This window comes from Terrapene carolina, unplaced genomic scaffold, assembly GCF_002925995.2.
Source record: "Terrapene carolina triunguis isolate 2854851 unplaced genomic scaffold, T_m_triunguis-2.0 Scaffold247, whole genome shotgun sequence".
NCBI lineage: Eukaryota > Metazoa > Chordata > Testudines > Emydidae > Terrapene > Terrapene triunguis.
In genome coordinates, this window is record NW_020664598.1 from 10,403,482 (window position 1) to 10,427,004 (window position 23,523).

Consider the following 23,523-nt stretch of genomic DNA (forward strand, 5'->3'; position numbering starts at 1 on the left):
GAAAGCTTATGCTCCCAATACTTCTGTTAGTCTTAAAGGTGCCACAGGACCCTCTGTTGCTTCATTCTGATATAGGGTATCTCACTAGCTTTTTTATTCTTGCCTCCCTCAAGGTCTCCCCAAACATCCATTGACCCCATGTCTCTTTACATGTTAGTGAGCTGATGTTTGTTCTCCATCTGGACAGATGGAAGGAAAAGCAGAGGATTACTCACTATGGACCTGATCCAAAGCCCACTGAAGACAATGGAAGTCTTTCCATGCGCTTTGGATCGGGGCCTACATAAGCAGCTTCTTGCAGGCAATGTATAAGGTGAAATCCTGATCTCACTGGAGTCAACAAGAGTTCTGAGATTGACTTCAATGGAGCCAAGATTTTACTCAAACAATGGTTTTAACATTGCTTTTCACCCACTAATCCAACTGGAAAAAGGGAGATGCTACATTGACCACAGGAAAAGATGGGTATTAAAGAGGCATAATAGTTGTTCTCAGGACCATATCTTTACTGAGTGTGGGCAAGGAAAGGATACATAGACTCACTGACTTTAAGGTCAGAAAGGACCATTGTGATCATCTAGTCTGACCTTCTGCACATCGCAGGCCACTGAACCTCACCCACCCACTCCTGTAACAAACCCCTAACCTATGTCTGAGTTACAGAAGCCCTCAAATCTTGATGTAAAGACTTCAAGTTACAGAGCATCCACCATTTACACTAGTTCAAACCAGCAAATGACCCTAACCCATGCTTCAGAGGAAGGCAAAAAAACAAAAAACGCCAGGGTCTCTGCCAATGTGACCCAGAGGAAAATTCCTCCCTAACTCCAAATATGATGATCAGTTAGATCCTGAGTGTGTGAGCGAGACCCACCAGCCAGGCACCTGGGAAAGAATTCTCGGTGGTAACTAAAAACACTTCTCATCTAGTGTCCCATCTCCAGCCATCAGAAATATTTACTAATAGCAGTCACAAAAGGGACATATGCCATTGTAAGCAATCTCATCATACTATCCCCTCCATACATGTAGCAAGCTCAGTCTTGAAACAAGTTAGGTTTTTTGCCCCCACTGCTCCCCTTGGAAGGCTGTTCCAGAACATCACTTCTCTGATGATTAGAACCCTTCATCTAATTTCAAGCCTAAACTTGTTGATGGCCAGTTTATATCCATTCATTCTTCTGCAAACATTGGCTCTTAATTTAAATAATTCCTCTCCTTCCCTGGTGTTTAGTCCTCTGATGTATTTATTGAGCACATTTATATCTCCCCTCAGCTCTCATTTCATTAGGCTAAACAAGCCAAGCTCCTTAAGTCTCTTCTCATAAGATAGGATCTCCATTCCTCTGATCATTCTAGTAGCCCTTCTCCACACCTGTTCCAGTTTTAATTCATCTTTCTTAAACATTGAAGACAAGAACTGCACACAATATTCCAGGTGAGGTCTCACCAGTGCCTGGTATAATGGTAATAACACTTCTCTATCTCTATTGGAAACACCTCACCTGTTGCTCTAGGATTGCATTAGCCTTTTTCATGATGGTTGTTGTTGGTCCCTAAGTGCATGACCTTGCACTTTGCATTATTCAATTTCATCCCATTTCTATTATGCCAGTTTTCAAGGTTGTCTTGTATGATATTCCAGATCTCCCCTGTATTATCAATACCTCCCAACTTTGTGTCATCCACAAATTTTATTAGCACACTCACGCTATTTGTACCAAGGCCATTAATGAAAATGTTAAATAAGACTGTGCCAAGACCAATCCTTGCAGAACTCCACTAGTAACCTCCCTCCAGCCTGACAGTTCACCTTTCAGTATGACCCATTATAGTCTCCCTGTTAACCAGTTTCTTATCCGCCTTTCAATTCTCATATTAATCCCCATCTTCTCCAATTTAACTAATAATTTCCCATGTGGAACTGTATAAACTGTTTTACTGAAATCTAGGTAGACTAGATCTACTGCATTTCCTTTGGCTAGAAAATCAGTTATCTTCTTGAAGAAAGAGATCAGGTTGGTTTGACACGGTCTACCTTTTGTAAAACCATGCTGCATTTTATCCCAATTACCCTTTATCTCAGTGCCTTTAACTACTCTCTCTTTCAAAATTTGTTCTAAGACTTTGCATACAATTGAAGTCAAACTAATCTGCCGTAGTTTCCCGGCAGATTTCACCTTTTTTTACCCTTTCTTAAATATAGATACTATATTTGCAATTTTCCAGTCATAGGTTACAGCCCTTTGCTATTGGGTTTGCAATTTCATGTGCCAGTTCCTTTAATATTCTTGGATGGAAATTATCTGAGCCTCACCAATTTGGTCCCATTATTGTTTGAGTTTGGCTTCCACCTTGGATGTGGTAATTTCTATTTCCATATCCTGGTTTCCATTAGCCATCCTGCCACTGTCTCCAAGATCCTCATTATTCTTATTAAAAACTGAGGCAAAGTATTTGTTTAGGTTTTCGGCCATACCTAAGGCTACATTTTAGTCATGGGTATTTTTAGTAAAAGTAATGGACCGGTCCCGGGCCGTAAACAAAAATTCACAGGCCCATGACCTATCCATGACTTTTATTAAAAATACCCACCATGACTAAAACTTGGGCAGGGATGCTCTGGGAGTGGGGCGGTCCGGTGGCACTGTGGGTGCTGGAGGAGGCGACCTGGGACCCCCACTGGTTCTGGGGGTGGGAAAATTGGTGGGGCTGGCAGGGGCTCCCTACCCAGCTCTACATCCCTGCAGCTCCTAGGCGGCAGAGGCAGGAGCCAGCTGCCGCAGCTCCCATTAGCTGGGAACCGCAACCAATGGGAGCTGCGGGGACTGGGCCTGCAGGCACGGGCAGCGCAGAGACATACACACCCCACCCCTCCACTGCCTAGGAGCTGCAGGGGGGCCCCCCACCCCAGGTAAGCACCCCCTACACAACCCCCAAGCCCCTGCCCCTAGCCCTGAGCCCCCTTGCACACATCCAAACTGCTGCCCTGGGCCAGCACCAACCACTGAAGAAGTCACAGAGGTCATGGAAAGTCATGGAATTCATGACTGCTGTGACCTCCATGACAGACTCGCAGCCTTAGCCATAGCTAAATTATTTTTAATCTCCACCCCATCCTCAGTGCTTAGCCATCCTACTTCTTCTTTCCTTGTTTTCTTTTTATTTATATGCCTTATATTATTGGTTTTAATTTCTTTTGCAAGTCTTGCTTGGCTTTTCACTTTGTCCCTATACTTTCTGACCACCAAGAGGTAGCTTTCCTTGCTGATCTATTCCTTCTGATATTCCTTGTAGGCTTCTTGCTTTCTCTTAATAGCCTGTTTGAGATGCTTATTCATCCAGTTTGGTTTGCAACCCTTTCCTACATTTTTTTCCCCTTGGCTTGGGATGCAGACTCCAGATAGTCTCTCCAACTTTGACTTAGAGTAATTTCAAGCATCCTCCATATTCAGATCTTTGAGTTCATCAATCCAGCCCATTTCCCTAAATAATTTCCTTAATTTTGTAAAGCTTGCCATTTTGAAACCAAAGACCCTAGTTGCAGATCTATTTTTGTTTATCCTTCCATTTAGTTTAAACTGAATTAGCTCATAATCACTCAAACCAAGACTGTTCTCTACAACCAGTTCTTTTATGAGGTCCTTGCTACTTACCAATACTAAATCTAAAATAGCATCACCTGTTGGTTCAGTGACTATCTGGTGAAGAAATCTGTCAGCTATCACATCCAGAAATATCTGGGCCCTACCATTATTAGTAGCACCTGTCTTCCAATCTATATCTGGGAAATTAAAGTCTCCCATAATCACACAATTCCCAATATTTATTTCATTAACAATATTAAAGAGGCCTCTATCCCCATCTAAATTGGATTTTGGGGGTCCGTGTTTTACTTGGATAGGTGAGGGCAGTGCCATCACCATTACCACAGAAAATTGTTATGCAGTACTTCATTGTTGTGAGAACAAATACAAGAAGAAGAGGATATGGTGTAATGTTAATTTATTCTATTGTAACAAGAATAGGGACTATATTCTCATTACAGTTGGAAGAATGCAATCCCAACATCCTCCATGGAAGCTGCACCACAGTATGCAACATTCTGTGAATTCAAATGTAACAATGATCTACTGGCTTCTGATTATCTTATCCTAGACCTTGATAAACCTGGCTATTCTCTTAGAAATGAATTTCTGTCCAGCAAAGCATTTCTCTTGCCAAAGTATAATTTTTTTTTTGGCACTGTCTATCACTTTCCAGTGCTGGAATCTGATCTAAGCTTGTAAATTGTGCTGTGCTGGCAAGGTTTTCACCCCCTGGAGAATTGTATTGGTCTAAAGCAATACATCATATTGTTTCCCAATTTTTTGTTAGTTTTTTTTTTTTTTTAAGAATTCTAAAACTATAAAATTTTCTCTTCATATCCCAGTGCAATATTACCCAAGCCTATAGGCCTTACTCTTCACATCAGCGCAACTGACTTTGGAAATTACCATGTGGCGAATAATGGCCTCATCACATGTTTAGTAGACTTAAGGGCCTCCAAATAGCAGCTCTGTGCAGAGGGCATAGTGCAATGCAGCTATGTGTGAGGGTAAATTGTTACAAACTCTGTACTTTGGAAACAAGTTTAAGAGGGGTTGTTGGGTTTTCTTGGGGGTGGAGGGAATTAAGATTAAATATCCAATGAAGAGCAAAAATTTGTTTCTAAAAGCAGATTCCTCGGGGAAGAAAATTACCCTGTTCAATTATGTGGCACGTTGTCTGGCAAACACTAACTAAAATTAAAAATTAACACAAACTGGAGACTAAATCCACATAGATGGAAGTAATAATTTCCTTCTAAGTGGATTTAGCCTACGGTATGTTAATCTAGGTTTTCCAGAGCGCAAATACGTTTGATTTTGTTGTCTGTGTGGATTTCTCTATTCAAAACACAGTGACTTTTTTCTCATAAAGCCTAATCCGTGAGTCTTTATACACTTAATCCTGCCACAGCACAGGGGGGTGGACTAGAGACCTCTTGAGGTCCCTTCCAGCCCTAAGTCTTTATGATTATATGATTCCTCAGGCAAAACTCTCAGTAAAGTCATATAACTTCATATGTTACATTGCTATGCCATCTGAGTGCTCATGCATTCCCAACAAAACTCTCTTAGGATTTGCAAAGACAAAACCCTTTACAATGAATTGAGACAATATCCCCTATTGTTTTACATTCAGAATGCAATGGAACCAAGTATCATGCAAAGCAGTAGCTGCATACAATCTAGTGCTCTCAATGTTAAAAAAAAATGCACAACACTCATTCAAATGTTACTAGTACATTTTGATAAAACTCATCCTTTAGCCTCATACATGTAAAAATTAGGCTTCAGAGCCAGTACATCCATTTATCATATATTTACAAATACAAATATATGCTTATTTTGGTGGATATAAACAAAATCCAAATTTGGCTCAACATATTAATTGTACAACACTCAATAAAACAAAAGCAAAATTGCAACTAAGTGTTCAGGATTCGAAACAAGTGCAGTACATTTTTATTAAAATCAGCTTGCTTTGTTTGCTAGATTTAAGTTTTAAATAATTCCTAGTGTACAGGAACTTTGACAACAGGTAGCAAGATTTTTGTAAATCTTTCGTACCATCATCAAAACACAGACATTCCCTTTTGATTTAACACAGGCCTCTAGTTTTCCCAGTAGTGACTGGAAACCCTAAAGAAATGCCATCGAAGTAAACTCATGCAGAAGTTACAATGGGAACAATTTTGTCATCAACAGGGGCATCATTGCAGAAAAATTCTGGGGGGCAAAGTTGTGTCAGCATATAGAACATTATATGTGACAATATCATATCCTCAAAGTCACATGGAGTGAGGCAAAAAGTGGAAGACACACAAGCATATGAAAAGTCTGGTGGGGAGGAGAAACCAACTGCCCCCATTGCCAATAGCAAAGGATCCCCCTCATAGTCAAGATTTTCAAATGTGATTTTGGCACCTCATTGCTTAGGTGTCCAATATCAGACACCCAAAATTGGAGCACTCATAATCAGTAGTCACATTTAAAAATCTTGGCTTTGTAGATTTGGCGATATTTAACTTGGATTTCACATTTTGCATTTTATGCTTAAAGTTAAGCATGTGCTTAGGTGGTTTCCTAAATTGGGATGGTTTCCTGAATCAGGGCCTAAACATCACTCTCAGCTTCTGCTCCAGTAATGACAAATACGTTACTTATTACAGCACAGTGTGAAGACTTGGGTAATGATTCTGATTTGGGTGATGCCACAGTTCTTTCCAGAGCCCTTGTAGTAGTAAGGTTTCAGAGTAGCCCACAAAAGCTTATGCTCAAATAAATTTGTTAGTCTCTAAGGTGCCACAAGTATTCCTGTTCTTTTTGTAGCAGTAAGCTAGCTCTGTGTTTCTGCTGAACTATTTTTCATGACATTTCTCATTGTTAATATTACCAGTGCAGTTTCTAATCCTCAGAGGAGGTCTAGATGGCAGGATGGTTAAACCTTCTGTAGCTGTCTACACTAGAGCTCCCAATATTGCTACTACCAGTAGAGCTGAACTGTGGCCTCAGCAGTGAGAAATTTGCTGCAAAAAGAAGAGTCTAGCATAGAGAAGGCCCTACTAAATTACTTCACGGCCACGCATTGTTTAAAGGGAAGTTCTGTTATTACAGAAGCCAGCTGTTTAACCATTGGAATTCTATAACTTGGCTCATTTTCAAGAAACAGCAGAATACTTTGCTACAGTAGATTCAATGGTAGCCAAAAATTCTATTAAGTAAACTTTGACCTACATGATATGAAACCTCTTTGGAGCGAACAGCTGACAAAAAAGGAAAAAAACCTCCAAGGACATGAGTATACATCAGCAAAAAGGAATTCCTAGGACTGTTACATGTCCAAAGGCATCATTCTGAAGGTTGAGTAAATATAAGGAACTGTTTGATGGCAGCCAGAGAGCAGTTTTGAAGTTGAGTCAGAACGAAAGGGAAGAACTGTTTGGGTGAGCAGGACTGGATACGTCATACTGGCAGATCAGGATCAATCAGTATTTTTAGGCAATCCTGGCTTTTAGGTAACAGATTACAATATGAGCAACAAAAGGTTAGGGAGCTCATTCCCTTGAATGAACTCCCCTTCAGACCATTTCCTTTTATTATAAAATTTCTTATGAACAGGACAACTGATGTTGCATGTGTAGGCCTTCTTGCCTTTTTAAGATATTTTCTCATGCTGTTCACTTGGGTAGGGCCTGATCCAGGAAAGCACTCCAAGCACATGCTTAAGTCTATCCCCATTTAGGAAACCACTAAAGCACATGCTTAACTTTAATGAGACTTAGGCATGTGCTTGAAGTTCAGTGCATGTTTTAGTGCTTTGCTGAATAGGAGCAAGAGGGCCTGATCCTGCAGTCCTTTTGCAGGATCAGACAAAAAGTTACCATTAAAGGAAAAGGTTAGTGTAAGAAATGTTCTGATACGTCTGCGTAACAGCTAATTGGCTCTGGTAAAGAACCAGGGATACAGTTATCGTCTCAGGAAAATTCATAAGACACTGTCATTCACAGGACATGTAGTCAGTGAAGGGAACTTGGTTCTATATCCAACTTGACTGATGATTTATAGGAGTATTTGACAAGTGACTTAATCTTATTGTGCCTCAATTTCCCATCTGGAGAGAATAATATTTACCTACCTCCTAGGGTTGTTGTGAGGCTTTATTGTTTGTGATATCTTTTCATGAAAGGCACTAAATAAGTATTAAATATTATGATTATCGCTGAAATCTCATAGCATTTAGATAGATGAAAAACGATGGTGACTTTCCCAATGACTCAGATATTGCGGTGATAAGGACCGTATGAAACTTTGTCTACTCTTGCAGCAGCATGTGGGATACATGTAGCTCCATGTCACAGTGAAAGGAAGTCTAAGTCCACACTGTGAAAGTCTGTGGCAAGGAGGAGGCAGCAGGGAAAGGGTCCAGCAGTGGGGAGCTGCCAGAGCCTTTGCCTACTGCCTGTCCCAGTATCAGAGCTTATCACTGCAGTAGGGAAAGACTCCAGCAGTGGGGAGGTAGTGGCACACTACACTGATAAAAATAGCAGTGTAGATATAGAACGTGCTGCTTGGGCGTGTAGACAGCCATGTAAGGTATATACCGTAGGGTTCTGGTGTGTCTCTATTGTACTCACCTAAGCAGTGTCTCACTGTCTACACTGCTATTTATACCAGTGCTAGCTGGGTGTGCTGTGTCTGTACTCTACATACCTTAAGATAAACAGAATGACTGAGAACAGACTGACTTTTTGATGATGATTCCCTGGTCTTGAGCACCCTCTCAGAACCAGCACCATAATGTTGTTCGGCTCATTTAAGCCCTGATGCAGCAAAGCATTCGAGCATGTGCTTAACTTTAAGTACATGTTTACATCCAACCCCATTCAGCAAAGCACATTTCAATGGGACTTAATTGTGTGTTTGAAGTTAAGCACATGCTTAATGGCTTTTCTGAATAAGAATGGACATAGGTACATGTTTTAGTGCTTTGCTAAAACAGGGCCTTACTCTGAAGACAGCAGCCATGGCTACCATGAATTGGTTCTGTTTTTTGGCAGCGTGGGGGGAGGGATAGCTCAGTGGTTTGAGCATTGGCCTGCTAAACCCAAGAGTGTGAGTTCAAGCCTTGAGGGGGCCACCTAGGGATCTGGGGCAAAATCAGTACTTGGTCCTGCTAGTGAAGGCAGGGGGATGGACTCAATGACCTTTCTAGGTCCCTTCCAGCTCTATGAGATAGGTATATCTCCATATATTAATGTAATTTCTCTTCTTTTCTAGACAAAAAAGGCATACGACTCAAATTGCAATTAATAAACATTGCGTCAGTGAACATATTATTCTGACTGTTTATTAGTAATTCAGTAGCGCCCAGAGGACCCAGTCAGGATTAGTGCTTTCTAGGTACTGTAAAAACACATATCAAGTGAAAAATAAAGTTCTTGACCTCAAAATTTTACAACCTAAATTAAAACAAGACACAACAGATTTGTTAAAATCACAGTCTGTGAATGGGCAATATGTAAAGTGAAAAAAGCTAAATTTGATAAATAAACTAGTTTCTATGAATAGTTTGATGATCTGTGTCAGTGAGAGGTACACAGGCACTTCCAGGGACAGAATTTAAGCTGCAATTATTTAAATGTAAAATAAGTCAGAGAGAATCTGAGGGTATGTCTATAATACCCACCGGATCGGCGGGCAGCGATCGATCCAGCGGGGGTCAATTTATCGCGTCTAGTCTAGATGTGATAAATCCACCCTCGAGCACTCTCCCGTCGACTCCTGTACTCCACCAGGCCAAGAGGCACAGGCAGAGTCGACGGGGGAGTGTCAGCAGTCGACTCACCGCAGTGAAGACACTGCGGTGAGTAGATCTAAGTACGTCGACTTCAGCTACGTTATTCATGTAGCTGAAGTTGCATAACTTAGATCGATCCCCCCCCCCCCCCCCCAGTGTAGACCAGGGCTGAGACAGCTCCCAGTACCAGGTAAAGTAAGAGCCACTCTATTTTTGACTCCTAAACACTAAGTTCTATAAAATAAGTTATGCTGAGGAGATCAAGTTAGAAAGCTTCAGAATCAAGTCTTGCATATCTCACAGGTAGTAGTGTTCCTTACTGGGTGAAAATAATCTAGATAATCCTTTAAAAATTTCTTTATCTCTGCACATTTATAAGACATTTCGGTGGTACACACACAAACACACCAAAAAAACAACCCTACACCATAAAATATTACTATAATCTATTACTGGCTTGCTGTCCTGTTTATCCTTATGAAACAAATAATTTAGCAGAGAATGTACAGTATAGAGGTCCTCAGTGGATTACAATGTACTAAATAAGCATGTTTTTCTTTTTCTTTAATTTATAATCCCTGGAAAAGGATGTTTAAAAAAAACCTATTGTTTAAGTTTACAAAGCTCACAGGGACAGTTAGTTCTGAGCTGACGGTATCCCTGGCTAAAAAGTTAGACATATTTTATCACTAAAAAAAATCTTTTCTTTTATTGATGTACTATGGTCTCAGAGGCTCTTGATCAGTGATTATTTGTTTTAATCACAAAGGAGTACAAACTGTACTATCTTCCCCAAACTGACAACCCCAGGATGTCTTTATGCCTCCAGAATTTACTGTAAAAGGGCAAGAAGCAAAATTTTCCCAATGAAAAACTAAATTAATCAACTTTGTGATAGTCTCACTCTTCATCCAGGCTGAGTCCCTTGTCCCTTCCTAAAACTCAGTCTCCTGACAGTGCAACTGGATGTCATCACTGTGTAGTAGTAAAACTACAGGCCCAGCAAAGAGAGGGCTGCTCCATGCCCAACTCCCTGCCTGGTGTCAAAGAGTGGAGAGAAAAGCAGAAACTAGCCAAGAAATCAAAAAAAGAAAGTCGGAAAGAAGGAAGACATGGATCAGAAGGAGAGAAAAGTAGAAGTGGATGTTGTGGGGATTTTAATAACATTACTGTTGGTTAGAGCTGGATTAATACTGCAAAACATTTTCTGTGACCATCAATTTGAGTTATTAAGTGGATTCATTTCTGCTGCATTGGTTCCCCTGTTGCATTCACATTGGGTAAACATTAGTGGAATCAAGTTTTACTTTCGCAAACATTTAATGGGCAAACACTGCCTCGTTCACAGAGCACACACTTATCGCAGCTGATCAGTGACCATAGGGTACAATAAGCAGCAAACAGTATGCAATACCAGTCCTGTTTCATGCATTGTGTCGCAATCATACAGTGCTAGGTAGCAGTATACAGCATTCCCTCACTCACCATGCACCTTAATGCTTACTGCTTTTACAGCATTTTACTGGTTTAGTGCTAACTCAACCTTACTTTCTACTGCTTACTGTTTTCTGATTAAACCACATCTTACAGTCTGTAGAAATTCACTATATTTTCCCCCTTTACACTTAATTTTAGCCTCACATGCAGGCTCAATGAAGCCCCCTTTTGTTTAAAATGTTAGGAAATAGTATCTTAACAGCACTATCCATTATTTTAAAGAAACTACTATACATTACCTATCTATAAAAAGAGGAATAAGGACAGCCCAGGGAATTATAGACCAGTCAGCTTAGATAATGGAGCAAATAATCAAACAATCAAGGTAAGCACCTATCAATAAGGTGATAAGTAATAGTCAACATGAATTTGTCAAGAACAAATCATGTCAAACCAACCTAATATTCTTCTTCGACCGGGTAGCAAGCCGGGATAGTGGGGAAGCAGTACATGTGATATAATTCGACTTTAGTAAGGCTTTTGATACTGTCTTACCTGACCTTCTCATAAACAAACTAGAGAAATACAATCTAGATGAACCTACTATACGGTGGGTGCACAACTGGTTGGAAAATCATACTCAGAGTGTAGTTATTAATGGTTCACAATCAAGCTGGAAGGGCATATTGAGTGGGGTCCTGCAGAGATCTGTTCTGGGTCTGGTTTTATTCAGTATCTTCATAAATGATTTGGATAAATGGCATACCAAATACACTTGTAAAATTTGCGGATGATAGCAAGCTGGGAGGGTTGCAAACGCACTGGAGGACAGGATTAGAATTCAAAATGGTCTTGACAAACTGGAGAAATGGTCTGAAATAAGTAGGATGAAATTCAATAAGAACAAATTGTTCTCCTTAACCACTTAGGACAGGACAAGAAGCAATGGGCTTAAATTGCAGCAAAGGAGATTTAGGTTAGACATTAGGAAAACTTCCTAACTTTAAGGGTAGTTAAGCACGGGTCAAATTACCTAGGGAGGCAGTGGAATCTCTGGGCTTGCACACACTAGCGCTTACTTTTCTATAACTTAAGTCGCTCAGGGAAAAGCCACCCCCGAGTGACATAAGTTACATCTAGCTAAGCACCGGTGTGGACATGCTATGTGAGCAGGAGAAGCTATTGCCGCTCAGGGAGGTGGAGTAATTATGCTGACAGGAGAACTCTCTCCCGTTGGCACAAAGCGTCTGCTCTAGCAGCGCTAGAGTGGCACAGCTACATCGGTAGCCATTCTAGTGTAGCCACTGTAGCCATTCTAGTGTAGACTAGCCCAAAGTCATTGGAGGTTTTTAAGAGCAGGTTAGACAAACACCTGTCAGAACTGGTCTAGATAATACTTAGTACTGCCTCAGTGCAAGGGACTGGACTAGATGACCTCTACCAAGGTCCCTTCCAGTCCTACTTTTCTATAATTTTTATGAACAAATTATGATCTTTAATCACTCCTAATTCTGCCAATTCAAAGTCAGTTTTCACCCAAATGATGACAGGTACATTGCCAAATTTAAGCTTCCTACCCTCAACCTCTTTAGTGCTAAAATAGTTCCAAAAACATTTTTACAACATTTTTATAATAAGAAAAGATATGTTTTTTCTCAATGGTTAAAATAAAATAGCTCTTAGGCACAGACAAAGCCTGGACATTTTCAGGTGAATGATTCAGAGAGTTATGAGCAACGAAGAAAGGATCTTAGAATGGAAACACATAGGCAGCCTTAACTACAGCTATCACCAGTATTCCAGCTATAATAATGCAGCCTATCATAGGAGTGCTACTGAGGCTTTTGCATTTTTTCCCCAACAATAAAACTCTCCCATTTGTGTTGTGTGCAGGTAAGCCAACAGGGTATGGATCCAGCAGTAGACGTTTACACCACAAGGGAATAGTGGATGAATGCTGCTTCCAGAGCTGTGACCTGAGGAGGCTGGAAATGTACTGCGCTCCTATCAAGCCACCCAAATCTGCACGCTCTGTACGTGCTCAGCGCCACACTGATATGCCAAAAGCACAAAGGGTAGGAGATTTTACTCAAGCCTGGTCATGTAGCAAGTAATATGTGTTTTAACTAATAAGGAAAAGCATCATGATTGTGAATCTTATTTAAAATATCCCCTAGGTTTCAAATATAGGTTTCAAAGATTTTTAGTGGCACTTTTGGAAAGTAATGTCTGTCAAGGGAATGCCTGGTTCCTTGAATATGGAGTATTTCACCTCTAAGTTATCTACAGAGTAAAACAGAAAGGAGCATAAACTCTGGCAAGTCAAGTGTAAAATTATAATTAGCCAGGAGAAAAAAGAATTTGAAGAGTAACTAGCAAAAGACTCAAAAACTAACACCAAAAAATACATCAGAAGCAGGAAGCCTGCCAAACAATCAGTGGGGCCACTGGATGATTGAGATGCTCAAGGAGCACTCAAGGAAGATAAGGCCATTGCAGAGAAGTTAAATGAATTCTTTGTATCGGTCTTCACTGAAGAGGATGTGAGGGAGATTCCCACACCTGAGCCATTCTTTTTAGGTGACAGATCTGAAGAAAAATCTGAGATTGAGGTGTCAATTGGGGAGGTTTGAGAACAAGTTGATAAATTAAGCAGTAATAAGTCACCAGGACCAGATGGTATCCACCCAATAGTTCTGAAGGAACTCAAATATGAAATTGGAGAACTACTAATTATGGTATAAAGAACAGGAGTACTTTTGGCACCTTAGAGACTAACAAATTTATTTGAGCATAAGCATCCGATGAAGTGGGCTGTAGCCCACGAAGGCTTATGCTCAAATAAATTTGTTAGTCTCTAAGGTGCCACAAGTACTCCTGTTCTTTTTATGGATACAGACTAACATGGCTGCTACTCTGAAACCTGTAATTATGGTATGTAACCTATCAATTAAATCAGATTCTGTACCAGATGACTGGAGCATAGCTGATGTGACACCAATTCTTTAAAAAGACTCCAGAGACAATCCTGGCAATTACAGGCCAATAAGCCTAACTTCATGGCCAGGCAAATTGGTTGAAACTATAGTAAAGAACAGAATTATCAGACACATAGATGAACACAGGTTTCTGGGGAAGATTCAACAGAGCTTTTGTAAAGGGAAATCATGACTCACCAATCTATTAGAATTCTTTGAGGGGGTCAGCAAATATGGACAAGGGTGATTCAGTGGCTATAGTGTACTTGGACTTTCAGAAAGCCTTTGACAAGGTCCCTCACCAAAGGCTCTTAAGCAAAGTAAGCAGTCATGGGATAAGAGGGAAGGACCTCTCATGGATTAGTAGCTGGTTAAAAGACAGGAAACAAAGAATAGGAATAAATAGTTAGTTTTCCAAATGGAGAGAGGTAAATGGTGGTGTCCCCCCAGAGGCTGTACTGGGACCAGTGATGTTCAACATATTCATAAAAGATCTGGAAAAAGGGATAAACAATGAGGTGGCAAAATTTGCAGATGATACAAACTTACTCAAGATAGTTAAGTCCACAGCAGACTGTGAAGAGTTACAAGGGGATCTCACGAAAGTGGGTAACAAAATGGCAAATGAAATTCAATGTTGATAAATGAAAAGAAATGCACAATTGAAAACATAATCCCAACTATACATAGAAAGTGATAGGATCTAAATTAGCAGTTATCAGTCAAGAAAGAGATCTTGCAGTCATTGTGGATAGCTCTCTGAAAACATCTCCTCAAAGTGCAGCAGCAGTCAAAAAAGATAACAGAATGTTAGGAACCTTTAGGAAAGGAATAGATAATAAAACAGAAAATATCATAATGATACTATATAAATCCATGGTACGCTCAGAGCTTGAATACTTTGTGCAGTTCTGGTTGCCCCATCTCAAAAAAGATATATTAGAATTGAGAAGGGCAACAAAAATGATTAAGGGTATGGAACAGCTTCTATATGAGGAGAGATTAAAAAGACTGGGATTTTTCAGCTTGGAAAAGAGACCACTAAGGCGGGATATGCTAGAGAAATATAAAATTATGAATGGTGTGGAAAAAGTGAATAAGGAAGTGTTATTTACTCCTTCACATAACACAAGAACCATCATGTTTAAAGCAAACAAAAGGAAGTACTTCTCTACACAATGCACAGTCAACCTGTGGAACTTGTTGTCAAGAGATGTTGTGAAAGTCAAAACTATAACAGGGTTCAAAAAAGAATTAGATAAATTCATGGAGGATAGGTCCATCAACGGCTATTAGCCAAGATGGTCATGGAAGCAATTCCATGCTCTGGGTGTCCCTACCCTCTGATTTCCAGAAGCTGGGAGTGGACAACCGGGGATGGATCACTCCATGATGGCCTGTTCTATTCATTCCCTCTGAAGCACCTGGCATTGGCCACTGTCAGAAGACAGGATACTGGGACATTACCCAGGGTCAGACCCAGTATGGCCATTCTTATGTTCTTACTTTCTTACGTTACCAATTCATCACTGTCCAAATGTAATCAGATGGCTACTGTGGATCTACTGAAAGTGAGTTTATAACCTCACTCCGGATACCATTGGACAAGTATTCATATCATAAAACCATCACTACTGTTGGCAGTAAGTGCCATTTTCAATAGAGAAGCCAAACACTACATGATCATGAACTGATCTCCTCAGAACTCTCTCACTAGCTCGGAACAGAGGCACAATGAGGGGACATTAAGGAAGAAGCTTTCACTTCAGCTGCCCAAGCGTGCTGTGTCTACTCTGTAAATTAATAGATGACTTTAGTCTCCAAAGCTGTAGTTCTGGCATTTTTCCCCAGAACCAAATTAATTTAATATTCACCACAGCTATTATATACAGACATAAATGATGTCCACTGATTCCTTGTTTTGGTCTTGCTCTCCATTATTATTTCACATATACATTACACTAGCACTCTGAGTCCCCATTATTATTATTTGTGTCGCAGTTGTGCCTAGAGGCTCCATCTAGGATTGGGGCCCTATTGGGCTAAGTGCTGTACATGTATGTAGTAAAAGATGTCCCTGCCCTGATGAGCTTACAATATAAATGACCCCAAGTAAGCTGCCCATGGCCACTGTCACATCTGGACACGTCTCCACCTTCGTCTCCTGTTTTGGCCTCTGAGCATCTCTCCTTTATGTGTTACTTGCCTTTTACATTGTGCAGCACATCTTCTGGGGTTAGGCCTGTCTGCCCAGGCCATTTGACTGAGTACAGTGTACAGTGGACTGGTGTCACAACTGTATCCTGTAGGACCCTCTCTGCAAAGTTAAATGAAGGATTTTTTCTCCTTAAAGACAGAATCCAAATTGACAGCTGAATTCATAATAATACCAACAGTAGTGAGAAAAGGATTTAAATTAAATCAAATTAAATAAAAATGAACGGTCAGCTTATTGAGATTTATACTTTGCAAAAGTTAAAGCTGATAAAGCATTTTCAGTGAAAGTTACAGAACAGCAAACTAGAATTTATATACACCTCTACCCCGATATAACACGAATTCGGATATAATGCGGTAAAGCAGTGCTCCGGGAGGGCAGGGCTGCGCACTCCGGTGGATCAAAGCAAGTTCAATATAACACGGTTTCACCTATAACGCGGTAAGATTTTTTGGCTCCCGAGGACAGCGTTATATCGAGGTAGAGGTGTAGTCCTAAAAACAAATTCAAAGATCTGAATGTCTTGTCAGAAATGCAACATCCTGCTTTTTTGAGAGAAAGCAAGCCCTGTCCCACCTCTTCCCCAAGGTTTTTTCAACGCTTTGAAGAAATGGCTCTGTAATACTTGCTGGGAGACAACCACAGAGATGTACCTCCCACTATGAATGTATGAGGAGTGGAGTCTTCTCCAGGCAGAGATCAACCATAGAGCAGCAACCTATGTGGTTTCTGTATGTTCCAGCACTTTAATGCTCATTGCCTTGGGAAAAAAAGAAGAGAAGAACTATGCAACTCCTCTTTGTGCTCCACACCCTTATGACCTCAGGAGATGGAGAAAAAACAATCTCACCATGGTTGAAGGGAGAGAAGATTCCCAGCAGCTCCCTACTGCTTCCCCATGACACACCTCTTCCTGAGGGCCACAAGAACAATCAGTCACCCTCTAGACAGCTCTCCTCGCCACACAAACAGAAGATGGGGCCGCCCTCATCACCTTGGAACACACTTCTCCTCACAAAGGGAAGAAGGATTAGCAGAAAGGTCCTCACATCCTCCTAGGGTGACCAGATGTCCCGATTTTATAGGGACAGTGCCAATTTTTGGGTCTTTTTCTTATATAGGCTCCTATTACCCCCCGTCCCGATTTTTCACACTTGCTGTCTGGTCACCCTACAGCCTCCCAAAACCTAAAGTATGATCCTAAGGGAGGGAGAGCTTGGAGGAGGATACTGGAAGAAGAAAAAAGTGGGTGAAGGGGAGGGATTATTGAGAGAACCAGGAGGGGGAAGTGAGCACGATGGGAGGGAAAAGGAGAGGGAGAATGAAGTCTGGGGGAAGGAAAGCCAGAAGAGAGTGGGAGATAAGCAGGGGGAAATGGGGACAAGAGAAGAGGTAGGGAAGAAGAAAGAGAGAGCACACTCTGGGGAAGAAAGAGGAGAGGATGGATTGATTAAGGGACCTGAGAGGAAGAGAGAGAATACATGGAAAGACTGAAAGAGAACAGAAGAAGGAGGCGGAGAGAGAACTCAAGGAAACCAAGAGAAAGGGAATCACTTACCAGAACCACAGAAAAAGTTGGAGTTCGAAAAATGGGAGAGAAAAAAAAATCTGCGCAAGAAAGAGAAAATAAATAAGGGGAAATGGGAGGGGAAGAGAGTTGAAAAGAGGCAGTCAGAAAAAGATGAGAAAATGGAGGTGAACGAAGAACAATCTGAGAGAAAAATTAACTGAAATGTTCGCTAAGCATTAAGCATGGGGAAAATCAGACTGAGACAAAAGAGACAGAGAAAGAGATGGAAGGAATGAAACTAAGGGCTGGTCTACACTGCCGCGCTAGTTCGGCGGCTGGGGATCGAAGTTCCGAGTTCGATTTATCGCGTCTGGTCTGGACGCGATAAATCGAACCAGGAAGTGATCCCCGTCGACTGCGGTACTCCAGCTCAACGAGAGGAGTACCGCGGAGTCGACGGGGAGCCTGCCTGCCGCGTGTGGACCACGTCTGAACCGCAGTAAGTTCGAAGTAAGGTATGTCGAATTCAGCTACGTTATTCACGTAGCTGAATTTGCGTACCTTACTTCGACTTGGGGGGTAAGTGTAGACCAAGCCTCAGATCTACAACAGATGAAGGGATAAAGTAGAGGGAAAAGGGGGAAATGTAAAAAGAAAGCAAAACAAAGACAAATTGGACATTTTTAGAAGAATGCTTTATATAAAGTTTGATGAGACAAACTTTCCTCTGCCTGATGACAGCCACCAAAATTGGTGAGCTTCTTTCTCCCTTAATCCTCCATTCATCTATGCTAACTACTGCCATGAAATGAAAATAAGCATGAGAAATATTTTAACAGTGGATTCTCCTACAGCACATAGGCTAGAGAGTTCCAAATGCAATTAATATACTGCAGACTTTGGAAAGAAGGATGAATTAACTAACTCGGGAACTTGTAGAAATAATATGCATCTAGATGTTATAACTGAAAAGCAAGTTTTAAATGTATTTAAATAAAAAGGACAGTTATACTATATAATGGCTTTTATAGGTGGTGGAGTTAGTGTTTGAGAAACACCATTTTTATGAACCACTTAAACTAATGTAATATGTGTTTTTATTGTTCCTTGCATGGAATAGCTTTTCCAAAACTGTGGTACCTAGGGAAAATTTAATTGGAGCATGAATTCAAGCTCTTACAAATGCAAAGCCAGAATGCCAAAATAAATAGAGATGTAGGATATTTCAAAGCTCATGCAGCTTCCGGGACTTCAGTCTCTAGGGCTGTCAATACAGGACTTTTCATGAACATAAATTCACTTTGAAATAAAAAAATTAATAAATATAAGCTCACAGACCTTCAGATTTTATATAGCATACAGATGAAACAACAGAAAACATGGCAAGCAACTGATTTTTGTAATAGGTACATTTTCAAATTTAATAAATTTCACAGCTTTTGCAGTCAACTTTGGAAGTGTCCATTGGAGAAGGCAAGGTTAATAAACTAATGAAGTTCAGGTCTTTTCCTCTAATGCATGCCATATATGAATATATTTAGCTGATTGCTAATCCACGATCTGGCACTCTCATTTTAGTGTATCAAATTAATTATGTTAAATGGGAAAAGATTTTTTGGGGTTGTGCACAATTTCTTTATCTGCTTTAGAATACCCATTGCATAGTTCCTCAACACAAGCCTGCTCCAAAGCCCACTGAAGCCAATGGGAGTCTTTCCAATGACTTCAGTGGGCTTTGAAGCAGGCCCTCTGGGTCAGATCCTGAAGTTCTTGCTTATGCCCTAATCTTGCAAGCATATCCTGTGTCTGTACAGAGCCCCGCTCACTTCAGTGGGCCTCTGTGTGGGCACAAAGATTCTCCTGTGCAGAATAGCTTGAAAGAATGGGACCTTAGGACTGACAATTCTTATTCAAGCATATCTCCCATTGAAGTCGAAGAGGGACTTGCCTAAATAAAAACTGAATAAGGAATTTGAGGATTTGACCCCATATTTGCCCACCTACATAAAAACACTGTTGAAGATTTTTTGTGTAACTGGTGCCAACAAACTGACCAACGTAGGAGTATACTGACCAACGTAGGAGTGTACTATTAAGCAACAAGTACTGAGGTTCGGTGAGTAACGAGACTCTGAAGTCCAATAAAATATCTGAACGTCATTGAAAATCAAAGCCAGCATAAGCACTTTTTGGAAGGAGACTACTTTTCTTTCTGAGGAAGGGATCAACTTCTCTATCCCTGCATGTCTGAGCAAAGTCTGGTAATTCTGGACTATGCCTAAATGTTTCTATCCTTCTGTAACAGAGCTCCACAGAATGAAATTAAGTTACTAGAAGTAGGTCATCATCATCATAACATAACTTTAAGCCAATACAAATATAACAGTGATTATTCTTGCCTGTGAAAGCAGGTGTTCTGGAGGTCTTTAGAACCCCTATAATAGCCTGCTGATAAGGTCATCGGAAAGTCTTTTAAATATTCTCTGTGTTGTTTCAGTGACTCTGATGTGATGAGCCAATTCACATATATAAGTAAGATTGGAATAGCATATTTATTTATGATTAAGCTATATTTCAGTCATGGCTTCCTATGATTTGATGAGTGTCTTGTGAGAAGTTTGAGTTTTTCCTATTACAGTAAAAACCATTAATAAGTCAATGAGCTACATTTTACACTCAATTACACTCATTCAGCCCCACTGACTTCAGTGGGAATTTGACCCAGTATGTTCATCAGATAGAAGGTAACAGGCTGAGACTTTACATACAGGTTTTGCATAAAAAGATGTACCATGAGGAACAACAGAAATCAAATTCAGGAGACTACAATAGTACAACATAAGGCAATTTGAGTTTTATAATAAAGAAATAGAATAAGTCTGAATTTGATTTCCCATTATGAGTGATTAATGCAGATTTTGAGCTTGGGGAATCTTCTGAAAATAAATATTTTCTTCTCAGAAACAGAAGTTTCACATCTGTGCTCCTTCTTCCCTGGAGGAAAAACTATGAGAGAGCCACATCTCATAGGCCTGCAGGTCCCAGAACTAAATCAGTAATAATTTTCACTTCTACAATGCTTTTCTCCCAGAGCTCTCAAAGCACTTCACAGCTATAGTGTCAACAAATTTAAGCCTCACAATAGCTCCGTGATATAGGGAGTTCCTGTTATGGAGACACTTCTACAGTTAGAAGTGAGTTCTAAAATGGACTTAAAATAGAGCATCATTTTTTGTTTTGCTCTAAAACTTGATGGCCAATGAGAGTGAAATTTCACAGGTGGTTTGTTTTTATTCCCTTTGCATTTTCCATGTAGTTTTTATTTGGTTTCTTTTCATAAGTTTCAAACAGGAAGACTTTGAATTTGGGTTTTGGCTCACAAAATTTTTTATTTATTTTTTTGGTAGTCCTACTTTTCATCAATGATGGGTATCTCTTTAAAAAAAATATTGTCACAACTACGGTACACTACAGACCACACACTGCAACTGTAACTCCGCCCTCCTCGGAATGCCAACCTCTCATCACCCCCTTTAACTGCTCTTCTGTGCACAACCCTTTACCAAATGACCCTCTCCCAGTGCAGCCACCTACTACGCCAAACATGCACAATTGCTATCACTGGGGTGAAATAATCTGATAAAGTGATACGTGGAGAAGGGCGAGCTGGTGGGGCTGCAGGCCAAACAACAAACTCCATATTGAGCAAGTGCAGTCTTACATGCCATCCTTCCAGCAGGATTTCTCGATATTGGTGGTTAGGGGAGGTTGCAAACTACGACACAGAGCTCCTATCGGTCTTCAGTGTTGAAACCTTGGGAAGTAACCTGTTCGCAGGCAGCCACCTGAAAGGATGCCAAAGGAATCCCTATACTCACTAGCTAACCAGGGTGTTAGATTCAGAGCTTCAAGAGTATTTAGGCACCTAACTCCCATTCATTTCAGTGGGAGTTAGGCTCAGAAATACCTTTAAGGATCTGGACCTTAGTGCCCTACTTAACAAGAAAGATAAGGCTGTCCCTTTTTTTGGGTCCCAGCATACAAGGGCAGCCAACTGCAGGTTGTTGTTTTTCCTCTGGGCAGAAAGGACTATTTGTGGACAGGAAATGCTTTTTATTTTATCATGAAAATTGGTTTTCTCCAATACAAAACCACAATTGTTTCTAGCAACATATCAAAAATTTTTACTTCCAAGTTCTACTGGCAAAATTCACAAGCTTTGCAGAAGGTGAGAACACTGTTGCACTTCTAATTTAAAAATGCCCTAATTCCAGCATGGAATTTTCAGTCCAGCCAGCACCAAGAGTTTAAATAGTCATAGCTGAAAAAGCCAATAGCTTGTTCTAGAGTCACAGCCTGAGATAACCATTGTGGCTAGACTGAAGTATTTTGACTAGTCAGAAACTAGTCAAATCTGGGCTGAAAGTTAGGTAACCATTTATACTGTCTCATGCTGAAAAGTATTCTTCCATTGAAAGTGATCTGTGAAAGAAAATTATCAGACTTCTGTGACATTCCTCAGGATACAATCTAGACCATGGAACAGCTCTGTCCCTTTAATTGTCTAGCCTGGGGTGTCTTTTACACTGCTTTGCAGTCAGAACATCCACTACTGGCGCGCTCACACAGCTTCCAGCATGCAAATTCACTCCCAGATAAATACATGGGCTCTCTGACCAGTCACTCATGAATTAAACTCTAGGGCAACACCTGCAAATTCTTAGTCCCAGCCTTGTTCCCCCAGAAATGAGCATCTTGTACTGTCCAGCACACCACTGAACAATGCAAGCCCATAGAAAGTTTGTCATTTCATCGAAAGAAAATGATATGTGCACCAGCCTTGTTATCCCAAATGGAGCTTTCCACACACTCTAATCCAAACACACTGGTTAAGATAAAACAATAAGATAAAATCTCTCTCTCTCTGTAGTTAATAAAGTTAAGTGTTTACAAGCATTGATGCATAAAAGTCAGGATTGGTTACAAAAGAAAATTAAAGAGTAATACACAAGCTAATACCTAACTTAACAAACTAAGTGGCCTTAAAAGCAAAGGTTTTGTCTCATCATACGCTGCTGTAAATTTCACAGGCTAGGTCTCCTTCCAGCCTGGGACCACTGGCACCTTAGCTCAGTTCTTTGAGGATAGATGATGTCATGAACAGAGAGATGAGAGGAGGAAAGGTGTAGTCAGATGTTTTCCTCCCACTTTATAACTCAATTGCTAGTGCTAGAAACATCCTTGTTGAGTCATGGTGACACACAGTCCATTGCAGATGTGAGGTTTGAATCATCCATGTGATGAAATGTAAATTTCTTGTTTACATCTCTCCTCCTGCCCCACTGGAGGATGGTCATTTAAATAAGTGATGGCCCACTAACACCTGTCTGGGGTGCTAGTGTGTCTTTGTCTCTGAAAAACTGGTTTGAGCCTGCCTTTCTAATTCTGGAACATGTTACAGCAACATTATGCTGTAGAAATTTATAACGTTACATACAATGTTGCTACATATATTTTACCAGGACAATAATGTTCAGCAGATTATAATTTTCAAATTACATCTCAATAAGGCATACATTATACAAAATTTATCATAGTCTTGTAAAAGTGGTGACCATAAGAGTATAGACCATCACACCTTCCCATAAAATAAATAATAACTTACCTTTACCATCTACAAGCTGTCCCCATTCTCCTGTAGGGTGCTCCGATCACTCTGATCTCAGCACAGAGGAAGCTGGCCTGAGGCTGAAAGAGAAATGCAATAAAAAATGTGAAATGGTTTTAGGTGATGTAGTTGCCCTTTTTTAATGTGACTTGTGAAGATATTGGTGAAGTTACTGGAATTTAATACTTTGCCTTTTGTAGGTCACTCTAGTATTATTACAAAACAAGAGCCTGGTCATGACCCACAGGTCTCCAACCTGGGCCCACAAGGTTCATGGGAGCATCCACACTCCATCCCTCCACCTAGCAGCCTGCTGGCAATAGCTTAC

The 23,523-nt window shown here is 40.5% G+C and overlaps 1 protein-coding gene across 1 annotated transcript in view; it reads left to right on the top strand.

Moving 5' to 3' along the window:
* IGF1 (insulin like growth factor 1) overlaps positions 1-23,523 on the top strand; it is a 79,330-nt gene that overhangs the window by 46,029 nt on the left and 9,778 nt on the right. Inside the window, exon 3 of the mRNA XM_024208153.2 lies at positions 12,715-12,896. Coding sequence (XP_024063921.1) covers positions 12,715-12,896 — 182 coding nt within the window. The remainder of the gene's footprint in view (positions 1-12,714; positions 12,897-23,523) is intronic.